The sequence below is a fragment of the Lemur catta genome, chromosome 5 (assembly GCF_020740605.2).
Source record: "Lemur catta isolate mLemCat1 chromosome 5, mLemCat1.pri, whole genome shotgun sequence".
Lineage (NCBI taxonomy): Eukaryota > Metazoa > Chordata > Mammalia > Primates > Lemuridae > Lemur > Lemur catta.
In genome coordinates, this window is record NC_059132.1 from 27,072,981 (window position 1) to 27,095,143 (window position 22,163).

Here is a 22,163-nt window from a genome sequence, read left to right on the forward strand (position 1 = left end):
CCCTCATATTGTGCCTTGTGCGAAGTGAGAATGTCTAACCCCGGAGCTGGGCTTAGGCAAACACCAGGCGCTCGCCAGGGTGGCGGCGGAACTCCTGCCCCAGGCTAGGCTGGGCAGCCCAGCGCTGCGCCCGCGGCCCCGCCCTTCCCAGCCCGGCGGCGGCGCGAACCGAGCGCGCGGTGTCGATTGGGCCTCGGTGAGCGCCGTAGCGGCGGACGGAGAAGGCGGGGTCAGAGTCCGCCCCGCCCCGCTTCCCGGCTGCGGCGTGGGGCTTGCGATCAGCCTGTCCCTGGGCTGCTTCCTTTAGCTCCAGCGGCCTGTACCTGTGGCAATGGGGCAAGATCCGCGGACGCTGCCGCCTTCCCCCAACTGGTACTGCGCCCGCTGCAGCGATGCCGTGCCCGGGGGCCTCTTCGGCTTCGCGGCGCGTACCTCCGTCTTCCTTGTCCGCGTGGGCCCGGGCGCGGGCGCGAGCCCTGGGACTCCCCCGTTTCGAGGTAACTCCCCAACTCCGGGCCCTAGCCTTTCTGCGCTCCCGGGGGCGTCTAGGGGGGCATCTCCAGCCACTCCTTTTTCTACAGATAGGGAAATTGAGGCCCAGGCAGGAAGAAGAGTCTGACCACAGCCACTAAGCTGAGTTGCATCGGATCGCCGAGAATGAGCTACATCAGGCTGTGGCCGACCTGTCCCGCCTCCTGGCGCTTGCACGTGGGACCGCTCGCTTACTGAAAAGTTGGCCATTTATAACATCTATGGCTTCCTTCGCCCACCCAGTGTGCCCTAGCCGCCTGGGAACCTTCCTGGGATTGGGGGCTGCCTACAGCTGCAGACCCTAAGCAAGATCCTGCATATATGTGACACTCATTTCTGTAAGATGAATGGGTTGAGCCAGATGCTTTCAGGCTCCAAACTAGGCTTTGATTGTGCCTTCGGATATGATGTGCCAGATACTTATTCTATTCTAAACGACTTCTGGGCAGATTTAAATAAGAATCTCTTTCGCTGTCTTCATTTGAGCTGCTTCCCAGCCTGTGAATTAAGCACAGCAAGGGTTATCAACATCATTTTACAGCTGAGAAGACTGAAGCTTAAAGAGAGAAAATGGCTTGTCTGAAGTGTCCTGACAGAGCCAATACCAGCACTTGGGGGTTCTGGTAATCATTCGTGGATATTTTTGTTATACCATGGGTTAAGTAACTTCACAACATCTGCTTACTCATCATCCAGCAACACTATGATTCTTCTAGGAATCTTGGCTAGCACTTTAATTAACCTAGAGTTTCATTTTGCTTGAAGTCATAGGAGAGTTGGTGGGACACACAGAAAGAGTCTCTGGTTTCACATTTTCTCATCACCCTGGTCAATACAACCTCTGTGCCACCAGCTCCGATGATGGGACTGTGAAAATCTGGGATGTAGAGACAAAAACAGTTGTGACAGAACATGCACTCCATCAGGTAGGATGGCTTACTGGTTTCTCAGACTGTTTTTACGTGTCTGTGCTGAGGGTTCTTTTGCTTCAAGTAGAGTTTTCCTAGCTCATCTCTGCAGGGCAACTTGTATAATTGTGTTTATTAATTAGATAAAAACTCTATATTGTAGGGCGTCTCAACTTTTGTGAAAGGAGATGCACATAAACCAGAGGTTGGCGAACTGCTGTGCCACCTGTTTTTGCAAATAGTTTTGTTCATTTAAGTCTTGTTAGTGGCTGCTTTCCTGCCACAACAGTTGAGTAGATGAAACAAGAACAATACGGCCCTCAAAGTCTAAAACATTTACTCTTTGGTTATTTACGTAGAATAGACTTCAGATATAAACTGTAAATGAGTAAATGAAATTCATTTTTAAACTAGATGGTTACTTGATATACCTGCCTCTTGAGAGAACAAAGGAAAGGGAAAGACTTACTTAATCTTTGTAAGAACTATGCATTAAGCTGTTAAAGGAAGAAAAATATTTTTAATGATTCTTTGGTCCCCAGTAGTCTAAATTTTCATATCATTTTGTTAATATAGTGTTGCTGTACAAGTAGTGCTAACAGGTATTTATTAAGTACCTCTAATGCAACTAGCATTATGCCGGTTTATGATGTAGGTAAAAAATTAAGTAAAAATTCAGCATTGACAAATGAAGAACATACACTTTGTTTTGTTTTAAAGCATACGATATCAGCATTGCACTGGTCTCCTCGAGTAAAGGACTTAATAGTATCTGGGGATGAAAAAGGAGTAGTTTACTGTTACTGGCTTAACAGAAGTGACAGCCAGCACCTCTTTATAGAGCCCAGGACAATTTTCTGTCTTACTTGTTCACCTCATCATGAAGATTTAATAGCCATTGGGTAAGTACTGTGCCATCTGTCCTGATGATTTATTTTTGTTTATGATGATATTTTACATTTCCTTTACCTTCTCTCATCCTTTCATGCTTCCCCGGAGCCCTTGGCATCAATTATTCCTCCATATAGTTACTATCTCTCCCACTCCCTCTGTTTTTGTTTCTTTGGTTTCCATGATACTGTACTTTCCTCATTCTTCATTTCTGATTCCTCCAGTCAACCTCCAAATGTAGGAAATGTCCTCTTTCACCTTTTTCTCCCACTATACTGCCCTTAGATATAACATGAACTCCCTGAGTGTCATATGACTCTGCTCTCTCTCGTTCTGAGCGCTCCCTCAAGATTGAGAAAGTGATAGGGCATTGAGATCTGTTTCCTCACTGATCACCAAAGTTGTTTCACATGAACTGTCTAAGTGGATGTCCCTTTTTCCCTTACCACTTCTTGTACTTCTCGCCCAAAGATGTCTCTTCCCTCCAGTTTGAAGACTTGCAATAAACAACTTTACTAGAATGTTGAAGGAGAAAGTCTGACTGAAGTGGATTCAAGAGACTAGGGTGGGGGATAGATAAGGTAATGGAGATACACAGAGACAATTTTTCACAAAATTTGTTATAAAAATGTACATAGACATGAAGCCACAGGAATATGAAATGAAAGATACCAAGGGCATGTTTTTATACTGCTGGAAGTACAGCTTAAAAAGAGGGAAAGCATGTTGCAGGAGTAAACTGATAAATACAGGAGTGATGTTAAGAAGTAAGGAGGGGGCCGGGCGTGGTGGCTCACGCCTGTAATCCTAGCACTCTGGAAGGCCAAGGCGGGTGGATCATTGAGCTCAGGAGTTCGAGACCAGCCTGAGCAAGAGCAAGACCCCGTCTCTACTAAAAATAGAAAGAAATTAGCTGGACAACTAAAAATATATAGAAAAAATTAGCTGGGCATGGTGGTGCATGCCTGTAATCCCAGCTACTCAGGAGGCTGAGGCAGAAGGATTGCTTGAGCCCAGGAGTTTGAGGTTACTGTGAGCTAGGCTGACACCATGGCACCCTAGCCCAGGCAACAACAGAGTAAGATTCTGTCTCAAAAAAAAAAAAGAAGAAGTAAGGAGGGGATTGAATTCAGATGACAAGTAGAAAGAACAGCTGAGAATATGAAAATAGGTGCAGGTTGGTTGCTAGAGGAAGATGTTCCATTTTATGGCTTCTGATTTTCTCAGGCATAAGTCAGAATGATGGAGTCAAGTTCAGGATGGGGTTGTAACTGGGTACGGGTAGAAAGTATAAAAACAGTCATCTCACAGTATAGGAAAATGAACTTACTAAGGGAAATTTTAGGTCCAGTGTTTACTGTTTAGCGCCACACTAAGGATCATGGTCATGAATTTAAAGTAAACTACTCAAACTGATTGAGAAGAGAGATGGTTAGATTCAGCCAGGTTTGGGGTTTTGTGGAGTAAATATCCCTAAGGGAAAAAGAGACAAGGGCAATAATAGTGTTTTTCAAAAGTGATCAGAATGATGGATCATGCAATCTGTGCAGCATGGGGGAAGTATAGGGCAGCACATATGGGTGAGTGAGAGTGAAAACGTAAGGAGGTCTGTGGATCGGCGGTCTCATGAAGTGGGAGCAGTGTTGGAGTGAGAGTACTAGAGTAAGCAGATAGAGGATCTTCAGTGATTATTCCCAGAAAGTTCGATTCAGATTTCAAAACTGGTTGATCTCATGACAGTTGGATTGTATTACTTGGTGATTTTCAAAGTCTAGTCTTCAAAGATTGCCATATTCTATTATTCATTGTCTTCTTTTTTCGAAATAAAGCAGTGCTGGTATTTTTCCCTGTAGATTTGTCTAATGTGTAGGAAGTATGAATAGATACAACCTCTTTGGAGAGTATAATTTTGTACTTTCTAGTAAAGCAAAGATGCACGTATCTTACATCCTGGCAGTTCCATCACTAGGCATCAAACCTGAAATTTTCTTAGGAATGTACAAGAACATTAATAGCATTTTTTGTTTGTTATTGCAATAAATGGAAGCTCTTCAACAGGAAAATGAATAAATTGTGGTATATTCACACAGTGTAATACTAATACAATAGTATAAATGACTGGCCAGGACCTAGAGTTACATGTATCAACATGGATGACTCACAAACAGAATGAATGAAAAAAGCAAGCTGCAGAAAGACAGACTGCTCGAAACCATTTATATGAAGGTTTAAAATATACATTGTATATTGTATATATTAGGAATACATACAAAGAAAGGCTAGGAATGATACAACGCAAAATTCACAAATGGTGATTTACTTCTGGATACAGGAAGAGAAGACATCTGAGAAGGAGAGAGATTTGATTGAGGTGGGATATTCAAAGGACTTCAGCTCTACTAGCAGTTATTTTGTTCTTAAATGGGGTGGTAGATACTTTTTTCTGTATGTGAAATAATTCATTTTTAAAAGGCTATTAGAATTTCTCAGTTTCTTCTGAATTCATAAAATGACAGCCTAGGAATATGCACGTCTGGAGTATAGAGTTCTGCAGTTTTTGCTAAGGTCATAGTTAGAAAAGTAGTATCAGTTGTAAAAAGGAGATTTTTTTTTTTCAGTGTACTAGGACAAATTTGTCTCTAATTAGAAGAGTTGCTGGACCCCTGTAAGAACTATTTTTTTATAAGTTCCCTTAGAACAAAAGCATGCTCTACTGTTGAGCTTTGTACCAGGCAACATATACAGTATTACATAGTGACAAGCGTTTGATCATGGAGGAGTGTTTTAACAAAACCAGGAAGCATGAAATGAACGCTTTAGAAAAAGGGCAAAACAAAACTATTTTTTGTTCCCTTCTCCCCCATCCCAAATGCACCTTTTGGAAATGCACAATGGTAACTTCTAAGGCAAAATGTTTACTAGAAAGAGTGTTCTGTCTTCATTTTTCAGTGATATTTATAACTCTGTTTTTTCAGCTACAAAGATGGCATAGTGGTTATAATTGATATCAGTAAGAAAGGAGAAGTTATTCACAGGCTTCGAGGCCATGATGATGAAATCCACTCCATAGCCTGGTGTCCCCTGCCTGGTGAAGATTGTTTATCCATAAATCAAGATGAAAATTCAGGTAGAGTGGATTTAAGGGAGGGTTCAATACTCATTAGACCTGAGAAAGTGGGTAAAATTGTATCATTTGAATTATATGTAAAACTTTAGATTTTACAGATAAGACATATGAAAGAGATAGCTAAGTTTTTGGGAATGCTTGCAAACTAATTTTTCTTTGACAAGTACATGTTTAATGAAAATTAACAAAATTACCATCTCTCTCCTAGAAGAACCTGAAATTCCCAATGGTAAAGTTATAGCACAAACTCCAGTAACAAAAGGCTGCTACTTAGCCACTGGAAGTAAAGATCAAACCATTAGAATCTGGAGCTGCTCTAGAGGCCGAGGTAAAATTCATGTTTGATGTTTCTATTGTGATGTAACCTATGTTGATCCCACAGAAGTAGAAGCTTTTGTTCTGTCTTATTGTCCAGAGGGTGTGTCATCTGTCTGAAAGCAGTTCCTTACTTTTCTGTGCAGAGATTTGCTTCCCCAATTGACCCTGGGCTAGTAGAACCCTCTGTTCTCTGAACATCTGGCTTTGAAATTGGAGATAAGAGTTTCTGATGCATTGTAGGAGAAGGCAAGGACCTCTGCTTTGTAGAAGGATCACTGTTTGCAGTGGAAAGCAAGATATTTGTTATAAGAACAGGGATATTAGAACATAGCAGGATCTGGATCAGAGGAATGGAAAAGGTCTCTGGAGTTAGAGCTTTTAATACACAAATGCAGAATAAATAATAAACACCCAGCATAGAAACCTATGTTTAAATGTAAAATCTTAGTTTATCCAAATTATGGAGACCCTCAGTCATTCAGCTTACCCTCAGTCATTCAGCTTTCCCAAGCTTCTCTTTGACAGAACTTTTACCTTTAAGCTTATAAAATGAGAGAAACTCCAGGCAGAATGAATATTACATTTATAATAAAAAATATCACCTTTCTCTTTTTAGTGGCTTCTCTTCTTTGTCTACTTTTTCCCCCAGTTTTTTAAATTGCGGTAAATACATACAAAATTTATCATCTTAACCACATTTAAATGTACATTTAAGTGGTGACATACATTTGTAATGTTGTGCAGCCATCACCACCATCCATCTCCAGAACTCTCTTGATTTTGTAATATTGAAACTCCATACCCATTAAACAGTAACTCTCCATTCCCCCTCCCACCCCATTGACTTCATCAATGGTAACTAATAGTATAATTTTGGAACACAGAACTTTTTTAAGGTTTGTGGACTATTTTGAACATACTATAGTTAAAACTCCAAGTGGGAACATCAGGCTGAGAATCCCTCCAGAAGGGTAACCTCAAACAATGTATGTCTAGTACAATGGCCTTTAATTGTGGTTGTGCAGTGGAATCACCTGGAGAGTTTTTGGAAAAGGTAGGTTTCTGGACCCCACCTCAGATCTAGGAGTTGGGCCCTGGCATATTTATTTTTAAAAGCTCCACCTGTGGTTCTGATACATGACATAGATTAAGAACTACTGGTTAGTAAGTGTGTCGTCAGTGGGGGGCAAAGGGGACAGGGGAGAAATTCCCGTGCCACAACATGGTGACTGCCAGATTTTCCGAGATTTTTCTCTTTGTTGGATTTCTTGCCAACTAGAAGTAATCCCAACCTCTGTCTTTCCAACTTAGGGAGTACTGAACCTTTTAAATACCCTAATCAGGTATTCACACTTCAGAGGCACCTACGTAAAAATGTCAAATATACCCAAGAGTTTTTAATTAGCATAATGAACATAAAAAATGATTTTTTAATAGTAAAATGAGTTGTGCTTGAGTTATGTGATTGGATAGACTGAGTGTACAGGCACCCACACCTGTGTATCAACTTGGTGTAACGATATGGTAAGTGGCCTTGTGTTGCCACTTTTGTGTGTATAGCCTGGTTGCGTTACCACGTGGGTTCTCAAGTCTAGTTAGGAACTCAATGCGTATGACAGCCTATAAAAGCTTATTCGACCTAAATGTAGCTAGACTAGTATTAACCACTTTTTATAATGATATTTCCATGGGAAAATGAGATCTAAATCTAAGTAACCTAACTTTTAAACCATGGACTGTGTATTGTGAACTCCTGGTGACTTCACGCATGTAGTTCATTTTCTTGAGTCCCCAATGACCTTCCTTTAATCTGCAGGGGTGATGATTTTGAAATTGCCTTTTCTAAAAAGAAGAGGAGGGGGTATAGACCCAACTGTTAAGGAGCGCCTTTGGTTGACACTCCATTGGTCCAGTAATCAGCCAACACAGCTGGTATCCAGCTGTTTTGGGTAAGTCTTTTTGGTTATGTTTTCTCTGATATATATTTGTTTTCCTATTTGGCCTTTGGGATTTCTAGGCCTCTCTTCGCAGATACAAAAGATGGAAAAAGTAATGGTCAAGGCTTGTATTATGGTGGGCCATTTGAAATGGAAAAATCATGTGACTAATACCTGTGCTGTCTACTAAAAGAGTTGTAAAAAGATCAAATATAGCCTGATAGTTAAGAGTGTGGACTCTGAAGTCAGGCTGAACTAAATTTCAGACTCAATCTGTTATTAATACTTACTTCCTTTGTGCTCATGATCAAGACCATTTACTTTTCTGAGCTTCATTCAGTTTGTGCTCAAGGGGAGACAATTATAATATTTTCCATCTCTTAAGATGGTTATGGCCATCCAATAAACAAAATTTATTAAGCACCTGTTTCTAGTTGCTGGAGATTATAAGTGCATTTAACAAAGTCCCTGCTTTTATTTTTTTATTTTTATTTTTTTGAGACAGAGTGTCGCTTTGTTGCCCTGGCTAGAGTGAGTGCCGTGGCGTCAGCCTAGCTCACAGCAACCTCAAACTCCTGGGCTTAAGCGATCCTACTGCCTCAGCTTCCCGAGTAGCTGGAACTACAGGCATGCGCCACCATGCCTGGCTAATTTTTTCTATATATATTTTAGTTGGCCAGATAATTTCTTTCTATTTTTAGTAGAGATGGGGTCTCGCGTTGCTCAGGCTGGTCTCGAACTCCTGACCTTGAGCGATCCCCCCACCTCGGCCTCCCAGAGTGCTAGGATTACAGGCGTGAGCCACCGCACCCGGCCCAAAAGTCCCTGCTTTTAAATGAGGTAATACAGGAAAGCACATAGAAATCCCCTAAAAATATTAACCGTGGCTCTACGCCCCCACCACCCCAAAAGGAGATCTCTCTTAAAGCTTCAGGTGCTATGCAAATTTTGGTGGTATTTTATAATTAAAGCTGTTAGACAAATTTGTTTAAAAGATAGTCCAGTACATTCATATGATTCAAAAAGAATGAAAGTATATAATAATAAAGTATCCTCCCCACCTCTGTCTTCCCTAGCTACTTGGTTTCCCTCCCTGTGGCCAGTGACTCTTTGTTTTTTTGTGTGTGTTCTAGAGATATTTTCTAGAGATATTTAAGAATGTGCAGTGTTTCTCTCCTTAAAGGAACAATTAACAGAAATTATTTTCAAACTGGCTGAACAATCACTTGTTTTTATATTGCTTGAGAAAGAACTAATGCTTGTGTTTTTCCTTCACAGAGGCGAACTGCTGCTATGGGATCTCACCCAGTCCTGGAGACGGAAGTACAGCCTCTTTAGCGCTTCATCAGAAGGGCAGAATCATTCAAGAATTGTGTTTAATTTATGTCCTTTGCAAACTGAGGATGACAAACAGCTGCTACTTTCCACATCAATGGATAGAGATGTAAGAACTGCTTATTTGTGTTCAGCACTATAGAACAGTGATTTACAAGCTGAGTGGAATTCGAGGGCTTTTTCAAACCATCCACCAGTCTTTACACCCCACCTCTGGCTCCAATTTCAGAGTTACTGTTACTGATCAACACTAAATATATCAACAGTATAGAAGGAGGGGAAATGTGAGGAACCGCCAAGATGCTTTTTTGTTAAAGCACACTTAACAAAGAAGAGTAGATGTGTCCAGGGAGGTATGTGTGAGATCCTCATACTGTGGCTTATCTTGGTCTGTAGTTTAGGTAGCAGGATCATTTACTCTTGGTGAGATCTCTCTGAGAGAGAATTGGCTTTATATTAATATGACAGTCTGTAACCTTACAGCTTTGCAGTTAAGCTAGGTGTATTTGATACACTTTGTTTTCTCCCAGGTCCTTCTGTTAACAAGTGATGATTAAAAATTTGTCCCTCTTTTTTCCCCTGACCATGATGAGATATTTTGCTTTTTAAGATAGCAGTTCTTTGATTTTTCCACTATACTGAGGCCATCTTCATCCTTAGAGTTTGCTGAATGAGGTTACCAATAATGGAATGGAAAGACCACTGAACTCTGGGAGACAGGAGGTGTGGGTTCTGATTTATTTGATGTGTGACCCTGAATTCACTTGACATCTCTGGGAATAAATATATTCCAAGATCCTGTTGAGCTATGTAATTTATTACTGATATTTTTTCCAAGAGATACTTTTTCCAATTCCTACTGGAAGGTTTAAAATGACATTATCGTTAGCCATTCTCTGAGCCTATGTTATTTGAAATATGGATTCTTTTTCTTATTTCTCTGCTCTTCTTATGTATAGGTCCTTACTCTTAATCTTTTCAGATAAAATGTTGGGACATGGCCACCCTGGAGTGCTGTTGGACCCTGCCTTCCCTTGGTGGGTTTGCCTACAGCCTGGCTTTCTCTCCTGTGGACGCAGGCTGTTTGGCCATAGGCGTTGGGGATGGCATGATCCGTGTGTGGAATACACTCTCCATAAAGAACAACTATGATGTGAAAAATTTTTGGCAAGGTGTCAGGTCCAAGGTTACAGCGGTAAGGATGCTTTCTTTGAACTTGTTTTGAACTTTTTTTCAAATAATTCTTTTATAGAGAATATCTGTTCATTTAAATGAACTCTAATTGGGAATCAAAAGTTGTTTAAAGGTATTTTCAATAAAGTTTGAAACTAGGAAAGCAAAAGGACCCTCTAACCAAATCCCTTATCTCCAAATTCAGAATTATAAAGCCTTCATTCATCTTACCATGTTTTCTAATAGTAAAAAATTAGAAATAACCTCAATGTGTGTTCATAAAAGTTACATTAAGTTACAGTATAAGCACATGTTGGAATGGCATTGAACTATTAAAAATGATAATATAGATTCTTCTTTGATATGGAAAGATGTTATAAATGATTCATGAAAAATACAAATTATAAAACATGGAATGTAGGTTACAAAACAGTATATGTAATTTTTTGTTTGCTTTTCTCTAAAATAATACCACTGTTGTAGCTATTTAGTCTAAAAGCAATAAATGTAGTTTAAAAAGAAAAACAGTATAAAAGTATAGAAAGCAAACATTTTTTTCTTATCCTCCACTCCATTCCCCTACTTCTGTAATCCAGAGAACCACTGTTGATAATTTATAATGTCCTTCTAAATTTTCTTAATTATTAATAGAATCATATTTTCTAAATTGTTCTAGAATCTTTTATTCCCACTGTATAGTGTATCATGTGCATCATTTAAATCTTTAAACCTGTCTGTCTTCAATTGTGTATATCTAAGTTTATTCATGAAAATGTCTGGAAAAAGATATAAAGTTGACAGTGGGGTTTTTTTAAAATAGATTACAGGTGACTTTCACTTTGTCTTTAATGCTCTTCATCGTTCTCTTTTAAATAATGAGAATTAGAAGAAATCAAGAGCAGGAAAGTTTCCCATTTGAATGTTTGAAGGATAATGTAAGGATTCCCTTAACTTTATGCCCCTTTTCCTATATATTCTCACTTCAGAACTCTTTTTTTGTAGCTGTGCTGGCACCCAACCAAGGAAGGTTGCTTAGCTTTTGGAACTGATGATGGAAAAGTGGGATTATATGACACCTACTCCAACAAGTAAGAAATCAGTGGTTCTTGTTTAGCTCATTGACCAAAATGTCCACAATAGGTTTAATATCGAGTTCATAAACTGGATGTACACCCAAATTGCATAGGAGGCTTTTTAAAAATAAGATTCTGGCTCTGAGACAAGTGCAGACCTTGCCATTTTATTTTTAAAAATTATTTTCAAATGATGGTGATTCAGCCTGTCTGATCTTTGGGAACATGTTTTGTTTTTACAGAAGTTTTCAGGAATATAAGAAAGTTGAAAGACTAGTACAAAGAATAGCTATGTACCTTTTATCTAGATTCACCATGCATTAACATTTTGCCATTCTTATTTTATCTGTGTGTATGTGTCTTCATATATGTGTTTTATCTGAAACATATGAAACGAACTTGAATACATCATGACTCTTCTCCCTTAAAATTCAAAGAATAAAGGCATTCTTCTGTGTAACCACAGTATCCTAATCACACTTAAGAAAATTAACAGTAATTTCATAATATTATCTAATATCCAGTCCATATACAGGTTTCCTCAGTTGATCCAAAAATGTTTTTTCTAGTTTTCTTTTTTTCAAATTAGTTTTCAGTTAGGGTTAATACATTGCATTTTGTTATGTCTCTTTAATCTCATACTGCAGAATAATGTCCCCCACTTCTTTCCTTTCAATGGCATTGCCTTTTCAATTTGAAGACTCCAGTTAAGTTGTTTGGTAGACTATTCTACATTTTGGACTTGTCTGATTGCTTCCTTATGGAAGTAACTCATTTCTCTACTTCCTATATTTCCTGTAAAGTTATGAAAGTTATGTCTAGAGCTGCGTTGTCCATTACGATAGTCATTAGCCATAGGTGAGTACTGAGCACTTTAAAGGTGGCAAGTCCAAACTGAAATGTGCTATAAATGTAAAATACGCACCGGAGTTCAAGGTCTTAGTATTTTAAAAAGAATATAAAATATCTCAATCTCAGTAATTATTTTATTTTGATTACATTTTAAATAATACCTTTAATGCATTGATTTATTTTTTGTTTTTGTTTTTTTTAATGTGACTACTAGAAAGTTTTAGGTTACATTTGTGGCTTGTATTTATAGCTCACATATATCTATTGGACACAGCTGCTCTAGAGGCTTGATTAGATTCCAGACCAGTGTTCAGTTTGGTAGGCACATGTAGCTATTTATACTTAAAGTAATTAAAGTTAAATAAAATCAGAAATTCAGTTCCTCAGTTACACTACCCACATTTCCAATGCACAAGAGCCATCTGTGGCTAATGGCTACCTTATTAAACAGCACGGTTCTAGACCAGGGGTTGGTGAATTACGGTCCCTGAGTTAAAAATGGCTTTACCTTTTTAAGTAGTTGGGGAGAAAAATAAAAAGAAAATATTGCATGACATATGAAGATTAAATAAAATCAGATTTCAGTGTCCATAAATAAAGTTTTATTGGCATACAGTCACACTCTTTGTTTATATTCTGTCTGGCTGCTTTCTTACTACCACAGCAGAGTAAGAGTAGTTGTGGCAGAGACCAGATGGCTCACAAAGCCCGAAATATTTACAGAAAAGGTCTGCCTACCTCTGTCCTAGATCATTCACTTCTAAGTGAGTCATTTATTTTACTGCAGAGCTGACCTCCTATTTACAGTTCTTTAAGTACCATATAGTACCTACACTGTTGACTATTCTTCTTTAATTCTCACAAAATATATACTATTTTTAAGATGTATGCATTAAAGATTTATTTAAAATACACTGTTTTGTTTTTCGCTGCCCCATATGATCTGCAGGAAAAAAACAGCCTTTTTGTTTTTTTCTCTTCTGAGATGAGGTCTCACTATTCCCCAGGCTGGTGTCAAACTCCTAGGCTAGAGCAATCCTCCCACCTCAGCCTCCTAAGTAGCTGGGACTATAGGGAGGCACTACCACAGCCAGGTTTACACTGTTTTTATTTAACAAAATAAAACAATATATTTAAGTCGCTCTGTATCATCACAAAATTGCTACTTCCGTTAAATTAATATCCCCTGGTTATTATAAGCAGAATATTCAGACTAATACTAGAAAAGGCATGTAGTAGAGGAAAGGATATTGCTATAGAGATATTGTTAGGCATTCAGCCAGAACTGCTTATTCTATTTCTTTTAGCCAAAGAAATTATGGTTCATTGTCTATAATGATCACTATAAATTTTTCAGATACATGGAAATAAAGTCATCCGCTAATTCAGTCTTAGGTTTTGGAGTTCTAAAATCATGTAAAGAATATAATTTACATTAAACATAATAACAGTGCTGCCCTTTTTTTTTTCCCTACAAAGTAAGCATTCTTTACTGACACATCACATATCATTAACACAACAACCTTAGAAAATATTCTTAAAGGCAAGGCTTCTTTAAAGGACAGTCAAAAATTAAAAATTTATCTACCCTGAAATCTTGTCTCAGTTTAAGCTTGTTAATGGCACAGGGTAAGTCTAACTATAAGGCAAATACACTTGAATGGAAATACATGCACTGGCCAGATGGGTGAGAGTAACATTTTTTTTCTGGGTAAAGTATATTCAGGACTTAATTACTTTGGTAGTAGATATCATTATATGGTATGTTATTTAACTGTTTGCAATCAACTGTTTGGAGAAAGATACAGTTAAATTGTTTTCCTCCAATATCAGCAACGAAGTTTATAATAGGGAACTTTTAGACAAAGATGGTCTGTTTGCACTATGCCTTTTTGTTTAAATCTTTGTTTGTTCTCTCCCTACCCCACCAAAAGACCTCCACAGATTTCTAGCACATATCATAAGAAGACTGTGTACACATTAGCCTGGGGACCACCAGTACCCCCTATGTCACTTGGTAAGTGTCTAGACTGTTCTATTTTTTATTGTTTCTTTTTAATTTTTGAATTTTTTTTTTTCCTTATAAGCCATGGCAGGAAGTCTGGGCCATTCTATAACAAATGAGAGTGTTCTCTTTCTTTCAGTTTAATCCTGGTATATTAAAGCTAGAAAGAGTCATAAATGTTCTAGTACAGTGACTGCTTATGTGGGCTGCTATGTCCCCAGGGGTTCATGAAGGCAGTAGTGGCAGGTGATAAATCAGAATCACTGGGAGAAACCACCCATAATAAGCCTCCCCAAAGTCTAACTAAAGCCTTGTTTCTTCTCTGTGAACTAAATAAACTTTTTCGTTGTACATATAGTTATCTTGTGCTGGATCTTGAAACCCAGTCTAATATTCCTCACTAAAACTTGCTGTCATTTTTTAATTTTGTCAGAATTCGGATGTTATTTCAGTATATTAATGGAATAATGATTATTTGTTTTCACCCACGGTTAAAGCGAACCTAGAATTTCTGAAATGATCTCTTACCTTTGATTCAACATTTTTCCCCTTTCCCTCCTCTAGCCCCTCAGCCTTGTCTTTCTTATCTCTAACATAATGGGTCTTTCATAATATCTTTTAAAATGAGTGTCTTCAACACAAGTCTCTGATAAACTTTTCTTAACCGTCTACAATAAACATCTGTAATTTCCATAGGAATTGCATCATATAAAGAGGATAGTTTTAAATCATCAGAACTCAAGCATCATTGGAATTTATAGTTTATTCATTCAGTGAATGTTTATTGTGTACTTGATTTGTTGTCTGGCAGTGGTGAAAATAAAACTTGACCTTACAGAAACCCACCAGAACCACTGTTTGCTTCCTAAAAATTAACAAGAGGATTGCTATAATACTAAGGAAATCACTGCTTTGAGGACAGCTCCCTATAGTCATAGGAAACTCCATAATCCTGCAGCTCCATATATTTAAATGCCCAAAGAATAGAGTATTTATTTGTGGAAGAATAAGAAAATTCTCAAAATCTTTGCTTTAAGAATGTATGTATGTTTTCTGATCCTAGCTTTGGTTCCCCTACTATTAATATTTTAAATGCCAGAAGAATGTTTAAAGCAAATATGTTATGTCAGAAATTAACATAGAATTGCAGTAGTATACCTTCTTGACTTCTCCCAACAACTGTGTTCAGATGGAAAGAACAGTGACTTTATTCCAATGGATTAGAATTTTTAAATATAAAATTCTTTTAAAACAGCTCAGAATGATACAGTCATACTATAGGAAGAAATAGCTAAGCTGGTGAAGTACAAAACTGATAAACTTTCTTTTCTTGTTTCATATAGGAGGAGAAGGAGATAGACCTTCCCTTACTTTATATAGCTGTGGAGGGGAAGGGATTGTGTTACAGCATAACCCCTGGAAGCTTAGTGGAGAGGCCTTTGACATCAACAAAATCATCAGGGACACCAATTCAATCAAAGTGAGTTCTTGGGGTCCTAAAGTCTTTTCTTGATCTCTCAACATCACAGGTTCCTCTGGGTTTCCCACCTGGCATAGTAAATCCCATTATTAGAGATATATATCATGCTAAGTCAGATTTCTTAGATGCTCTTATAAGGATATAAGTGAATTTGGGTTATAACATGTATCTTAGGAATCTTTATCCTGGGGTAAAACAAAGAACTACCCCCAAAAAAGTTTTTTCTCAAGTGCAATGGTGATTTATTATTGTAAACTTTCAGATTTGCATATAAAGTATCCTTTTCAAGCCAACCACTTTAAACAGAGTGATGCCGTAGTAAGAATAACTTTATGGTATCGTGTTCAAATGCAGCTGCAAGGTGTGTTCCTCAAGAAAAAATTGTCATTTTTAATGTTTTAGTGAAATAATTTTAAATACACACAAAAGCTACAGAAATAATACAAATAATTCCCTTATATCCTTTACTCGAATTCCCATATTTAATCTGATTTGCTTTACCATTCTATCAATATATCAGTATGCCAGACTGTCTTTTAAAGTCAGACCTTAAATGCTGAGATTTCCTTACCCTTTGAAATTAGCACTTTTAAATTTTCGTTCATTATTTTTGTATGGCTAGCATAAAGGTAACATTTAGTCATAATTGAATTATATTTTTTTTATTATATTCCTTCATTATCTTAAGTGTTATCTAAACATTAACATTTAACAATAAATAAGAGAGACAAAGTTCCTGTCCCTAACAAACTTTTAATTTAGTAGCAGTTGAACATATGGATCAGTTCATACTAGGAGTCTGGACTAGAAGTAGAAATTTGGAATCCCTCCACATAAATGGTAGGTGAAAAGGCTGTGGGTGTGTATATGAAGTGGGCTAAAGAGACAAGGGCCCAGGCAGCCTTGGGGAGGACCAACATGTAGAGGTAGGGAAAAATGATTCTGGAAAAGAAGCTTTGAAAGGGATACGAAGAAAACAAAGAGAATGTGTATAGCTGTTGTTAAGGATCATGACCCCCATATTGTCAAAGCCAGTGGGCACATTTCTTTACTGTGAGATAGAATTTCACAAGGTAAAACATTGTAGACATGTAGTGCTTACTGGCCTCTCTTTTCTGTCTCAATAGGAAATTATTATAGAATGCTTGTTCTTAGTAATTCTTTGACTAATTATGTAGATTATTTACAAGAATGGCTGTTGTATAATTGGCACATTTTTTAACTCCAGGGATTTTTTTTCTTATCCTGTCATCATTGATTTGTATATGTAGAGAGAACAATGTTTATAGTCAAGATTGGTTTGTTTTGCTTTCTAGTACAAAATGCCTGTACACACAGAGATCAGCTGGAAAGCAGATGGCAAAATCGTGGCTCTTGGCAATGAAGATGGGTGTGTATTTGTTTCTTTAAAAAAAATGTGTAGTTGCACATATATTTGATCACAAGCTGGCTAGCTAATGCCATCTGTAATATTAGTTAGGGAACCCCAGTTGTGTTTGGTATTCTGATTTATCCTTGATATCATTGACTGATACACCTCTCTCTGTCTTTGAGAACTATGGAATTATTTAGATATTTTCAGGCCAAAGAGAGTATTTGACTACTCTGTATTTTGGCTGTTCTGTGCCTCACTAAGTGCTCATCTCCTATATTGAACTGCCTAAATCTCACTGTTTTTTTAAAGTAAGCCTAGGCAGAAATGTTCTTTGGGTCTCACTTTGTCCTATCCAATGTGGATCATAGTAATATAGTCCTAATTCAGCCACTGGTTTATTAATTCTTTCAGCTTCTCCCTATCACCATTTATTATGAATGCCTGATAAACACAACTTTTCAGGGATTGTGTAATTTTTAAAAGCTACATATACTTGTTGAAAGAATAACTTACTGTGCCTTGTTATTTATGAGAGAATGACCTTTGCAGTGAAAGAAAGAGTTATCCTAGTTCATCTCATCTTTCCTTGACTAGTGGAATGAGGAAGATGTCTGTTTGCCGTAGACTGTAATGTGACTATTCATCCATCCGTCTTGTTTTGGTGCATTTCTTATTCCAGATCAATAGAAATATTTCAAGTTCCCAACTTGAAACTGATCTGCACCATCCAGCAGCATCACAAGCTTGTGAATACGATTAGCTGGCATCATGAGCATGGCAGCCAGCCCGAGCTGAGCTACCTGATGGCCTCTGGCTCCAACAATGCAGTCATATACGTGCACAACCTGAAGACTGTCATAGGTAACTTTGGTTTCTTCCATATTGGGGATGATATCATGTGTTCAGCTACTTTCCATTCTAATCGTTGTCCCTTTTTTATTTTTGGCATTAAAATAAATATTCTCGTTGTGTTTTTTGTTCTCAAAGGCAATATATTCATCTTATTTTAAAACCCTTTCAACCATGGCAAAAATGTTAACTTAGAAAGTGAAGTTTTCCCTGTAATCCCATTACTCAATAATAACCAATGTTATTAGTTTGCTACATGTTTTCTCTAAATTTTATAAAGTGTTTATTAATCTACATATATGTATATGTTAATATGTAGGTTTGCATTTCTCTGTATGTGTGAGAACAATCATCTTTACCTCTCTAAAAAGAAATCACTGTATGTATACTGCTGCTAATTTTTTTTCTCTAAATATCTTGGATGTCTTTTTATGTCACTACATAAAGATCTGTCCTTACTGCTATTAACCAATATCTGTTTATTCCATTATATGGACATACTATAATGTATTGATTCCACAGTTGACTGACATTTAAATTATTTACACTTTTTATAATTTAAGTAATATTACAGTGAACACCCTTACACATATATCTTCATAAACATGAATGAATCATTTTCTTAAAGAAAATTTCTGAAAGTGGATTTGCTAGGTAAAAAGACGTATAGTTTTTTTATAGTTATTTCTAAGTGGCTCTCCAAAAAGACTGTACCATTTTAGATTCTCTCCAGTGGTGTTTGAGTGTTACACACACAACACACACCCCATTCCAGTGTTTGAATGAATGTATCTAATTCTCTCAACTCTGTGAGGGTAGGTACTGTTATCCTCATTTTCCCAATGATTAAATGGAGGCCAAGAGAGGTTAGCTGACTTCTTTAAGTCCCACAGCTAGTATATGGTAGAGCCTAGATTCAAGCTCACACTATCTAATTGCAGAGTCTGCATGTATTCTAGCAAGTGCTCTTCCCTGCCTGATAGGTTAACTTTCATATATGTATGACTTATTACTTAAGGCATCTTAAATTTCTTTGAGTCCCCTTCAGCACTTAGGAGAACCACAGTAGGTGGTCAGAAGAGGCTTTTTTTTTTTTTAATATGAGGGAAATGAGATAACTTTTTTTCCCCTAATTCGATTAAATTATAATCTGACACTGGACTATTTCAGAGTGCTGCAAAATATGTGCTCTCTGCCATAGTGAAAATAGTTGACATTTTAAATTTCTCTAGAACTAACTTCCAATGGTTTTCTGAGAATCCTATTTGTAACAAAAAAAATTTTTTTGGTTTCTAGTAGTAGGTCTCCTAAGTGTAAAGCGATATGGGAAAAGTATTAAAGTATAGATGTATTTTTCCCAATAATAAATAGTAGGCAGTGTATAACTAATGAGCATATGTTATTAATATTAATATATATTTTGGGGGTAGATTAAACTATTATATGTTCATAAATGTACACACAAAGCAAATGTGACAAAATATTAAAAATTATTGAATCTAGGAAAGGGTAGGTATACTTTGGGAGTACTTTGTACTATACTTGAAACTTTCCTCTAAGTCTGAATTATTTCAAAATAAGAAGGTAAAAATAAAATGAAATTGATTCTGGCAGTTTTCTTCCTTTTTCTACTACTTAGTAGATATGAAATAAAGTGAATGATTTAGAATTCCAATAGTAATCATAAAGACCAGGATCAGCTTTCTATTAATATAATTAATTAAATTTAAAAATCACCTGGAAAGTGTATGGCAAAATCTTGACTCTTGCCATGTGAATGGCTTCCTGTATGTCATTTTGTTTGGTTGTTTTCTTTTTCGTTCTTATTGGTAGCAATGACGTCTTTCCCTTGCCTTTTAGAGAGCAGTCTTGAGTCTCCAGTGACCATTACAGAGCCCTACCGGACCCTCTCAGGGCACACAGCCAAGATTACCAGTCTGGCTTGGAGCCCACATCATGATGGAAGGCTGGTATCTGCTTCCTATGATGGAACAGCCCAGGTACTATTGTGTCCTTGACGCTATGAGTCCTTTAAATTCTTCCTCTTTTATTCCAGCTGTGGTCAAGTTTTCCTTCCCCCCTTATCATCTTCTACAGAAAGGGATTTTTCTGGGCTTCAGAAGGCATTTTAGTTTTATTCCACTTATCTGGGCCCTTAGACTAGATTTTTTTACTTAGATGAAAGGGAAAGTATTGACAACAACTAGCTAAGTCCTAACATTTTTACAGATTTCATTCTGACTCACTAGCAGTATAGTAGACTAAAATTATATGAAAAGTACTCTCTTCTGTTCATACATGGAAATGTTAGCTAACAAATCACAAAAAACAATTTTTAATAACAAATTGATAAGAAGTTACAAATCTCCCGGTTCTGAAAAATCAAAGATGAAATGCCAAGCCAGATCTCTGAGGTAGGAGTTCCAGATAACAGAATGAGAACAGACCTTAGGAACTGGGGGATCTAACATCCATGATGGATGTCTGTCTCAGTGTTGAGTTGTACTTGAGTTGCCTACACAAAGCTGGGAGCCATGAAGGGCTGCCTTCTGTAAAACTGAGATCAGAATAATTCCAGAAACAGCAAGGAAACTGACCATTTGCCCAGGGACTTGGGAACAAAAGAGTCACCTATGAGAAGTTAAAACCCTAATTTTTGGATTAGATATCAGCTATTTTCTTCATGATATCAGAACCCCCAGCCGAAAAATTAACATACAGTACTGGGTTGGGACAGTGAAATCCATAGGATCCATAAGAAAACTTATGCCCCCAAAACAATAGAATAACAGAAATTGTTTATTCTGTCATGTGACTTTTGGGTTTAGGTGTGGGATACTCTTCGGGAAGAACCCCTGTGTAATTTCCGAGGACATCGAGGTCGACTGCTTTGTGTGGCATGGTCCCCCTTAGATCCAGACTGCATCTACTCTGGGGCAGATGACTTCTGTGTGTACAAATGGCACACTTCCATGCAAGATCATTCCCGGCCTCCTCAAGGTCAGTCAGAACCTGAAGCCCATAAAATGATTGCCTAATTCCCTTTCTCCCTTCCTTAATAATGGAGTTGATCAGGGTCGAGCAAGCAAGACATTCATGTAGGGCATTAGTGTCAGCATGGTTGGGATCTGGAGCCTAAGCAAGGAAGGCAGCCATCGGGGGCCTGCAGGCAGCAACACTCAAATAGTAAGGAGCATACCTAGCTCCCATGTCATGGTTTCTAAATGTCATTCTCCACCAAAGAAAGGGTCAATGGCTTCTTGGAGAAATGACTGGTTCCAGATTGGGACAGAGAAAATACAAAATGGCATTTTCCCTTGAACAGTATCTTATGCTAGAGAGGAAGGACGTACTCAAAAGAATTAAGGAGACACATCAAAAAGATAAAGAAGCAAGCTTGAAGAAGCTTCCACTGACCAAATCTGGGACAATTTGAACTTCAAAATAAGAGGAGAATTCCATTTCTGGCTAAGAAAGATTAACTGGTACCAGACTTACCCACCCTCCATAAACAACTAGAAAACTAGACAGGATATATTAAACAACTAGAAATTTACCCCCAAGAAATGATGATAGGTCCACATAAAGACTTGTAAAAGAATGCTCATAACAGTTTTATCTGTGATCATCAAAAACTGGAAACAACCCAACTGTCCATCAGCAGATAAATGAATAAATTGTGGTGTATCCCTACACTGGAATTCTACTCAGCAATAAAAAGTAACTACTGATAAACACAACAAAATGGATGAATCTCAAAAACATGCCACGCAAAAGAAGCTATGCACAAAGGACTACATACGGTATAATTCTGTTTATGTGAAATTCTGGAACAGGCAAGACTAAGCCATGGTGACAGCAGATCAGTGATTGCTAGGGGTTCAGGGAGCGGGTGCATCTTCCTGCAATGAGGTATGAGGGAACTTTTCAAGGTAATGGAAATATTTTATATCTTGTTTGTGGTGTTGATGGGTTACATAATTATATATATATCTTTCAAAACTCATCAAAGTATTAAAAAGTGGGTATATTTTATATTAAATTATACCCAAAGAAAGGTGATTTAAAAATAAGCAAAGGATAAAATATTTTAAAACTCAAAAAGTAAATAGATTATAACCTGTGCTTTTAGTAGAATGCGAACTAATGAATGTAGAGTGAATGATGGAATTAGAAACTCACCATTTGGCAGTCGTCATAATAACAATTTTTAGTTAAGAAACATCAGTGGATACTAGTGGATGTAAATATTTAGTAACTAGATAGGAGAAATACTTTTTTAGAAGATAACCTGCAAGATACCCCTTTA

The 22,163-nt window shown here is 37.5% G+C and overlaps 1 protein-coding gene across 3 annotated transcripts in view; it reads left to right on the forward strand.

Annotated features, from left to right (window-relative positions):
• Window positions 1–240: 240 nt before the first annotated feature.
• The window catches only part of GEMIN5 (gem nuclear organelle associated protein 5), a 43,205-nt gene continuing 21,282 nt past the window's right edge, over window positions 241–22,163 (forward strand). The window contains exons 1-15 of one of the 3 annotated variants that reach the window (XM_045551296.1): window positions 241–497; window positions 1,297–1,457; window positions 2,160–2,341; window positions 5,306–5,457; window positions 5,666–5,785; window positions 7,592–7,724; window positions 8,991–9,156; window positions 10,030–10,242; window positions 11,223–11,308; window positions 14,080–14,162; window positions 15,494–15,630; window positions 16,947–17,020; window positions 17,685–17,866; window positions 19,715–19,854; window positions 20,683–20,854. In XM_045551296.1, the coding sequence (XP_045407252.1) occupies window positions 332–497; window positions 1,297–1,457; window positions 2,160–2,341; window positions 5,306–5,457; window positions 5,666–5,785; window positions 7,592–7,724; window positions 8,991–9,156; window positions 10,030–10,242; window positions 11,223–11,308; window positions 14,080–14,162; window positions 15,494–15,630; window positions 16,947–17,020; window positions 17,685–17,866; window positions 19,715–19,854; window positions 20,683–20,854 (2,167 nt within the window). In that variant the 5' untranslated portion in view covers window positions 241–331. The remainder of the gene's footprint in view (window positions 498–1,296; window positions 1,458–2,159; window positions 2,342–5,305; window positions 5,458–5,665; window positions 5,786–7,591; window positions 7,725–8,990; window positions 9,157–10,029; window positions 10,243–11,222; window positions 11,309–14,079; window positions 14,163–15,493; window positions 15,631–16,946; window positions 17,021–17,684; window positions 17,867–19,714; window positions 19,855–20,682; window positions 20,855–22,163) is intronic. The other 2 variants (XM_045551299.1, XM_045551297.1) reach the window with 2 other exon arrangements.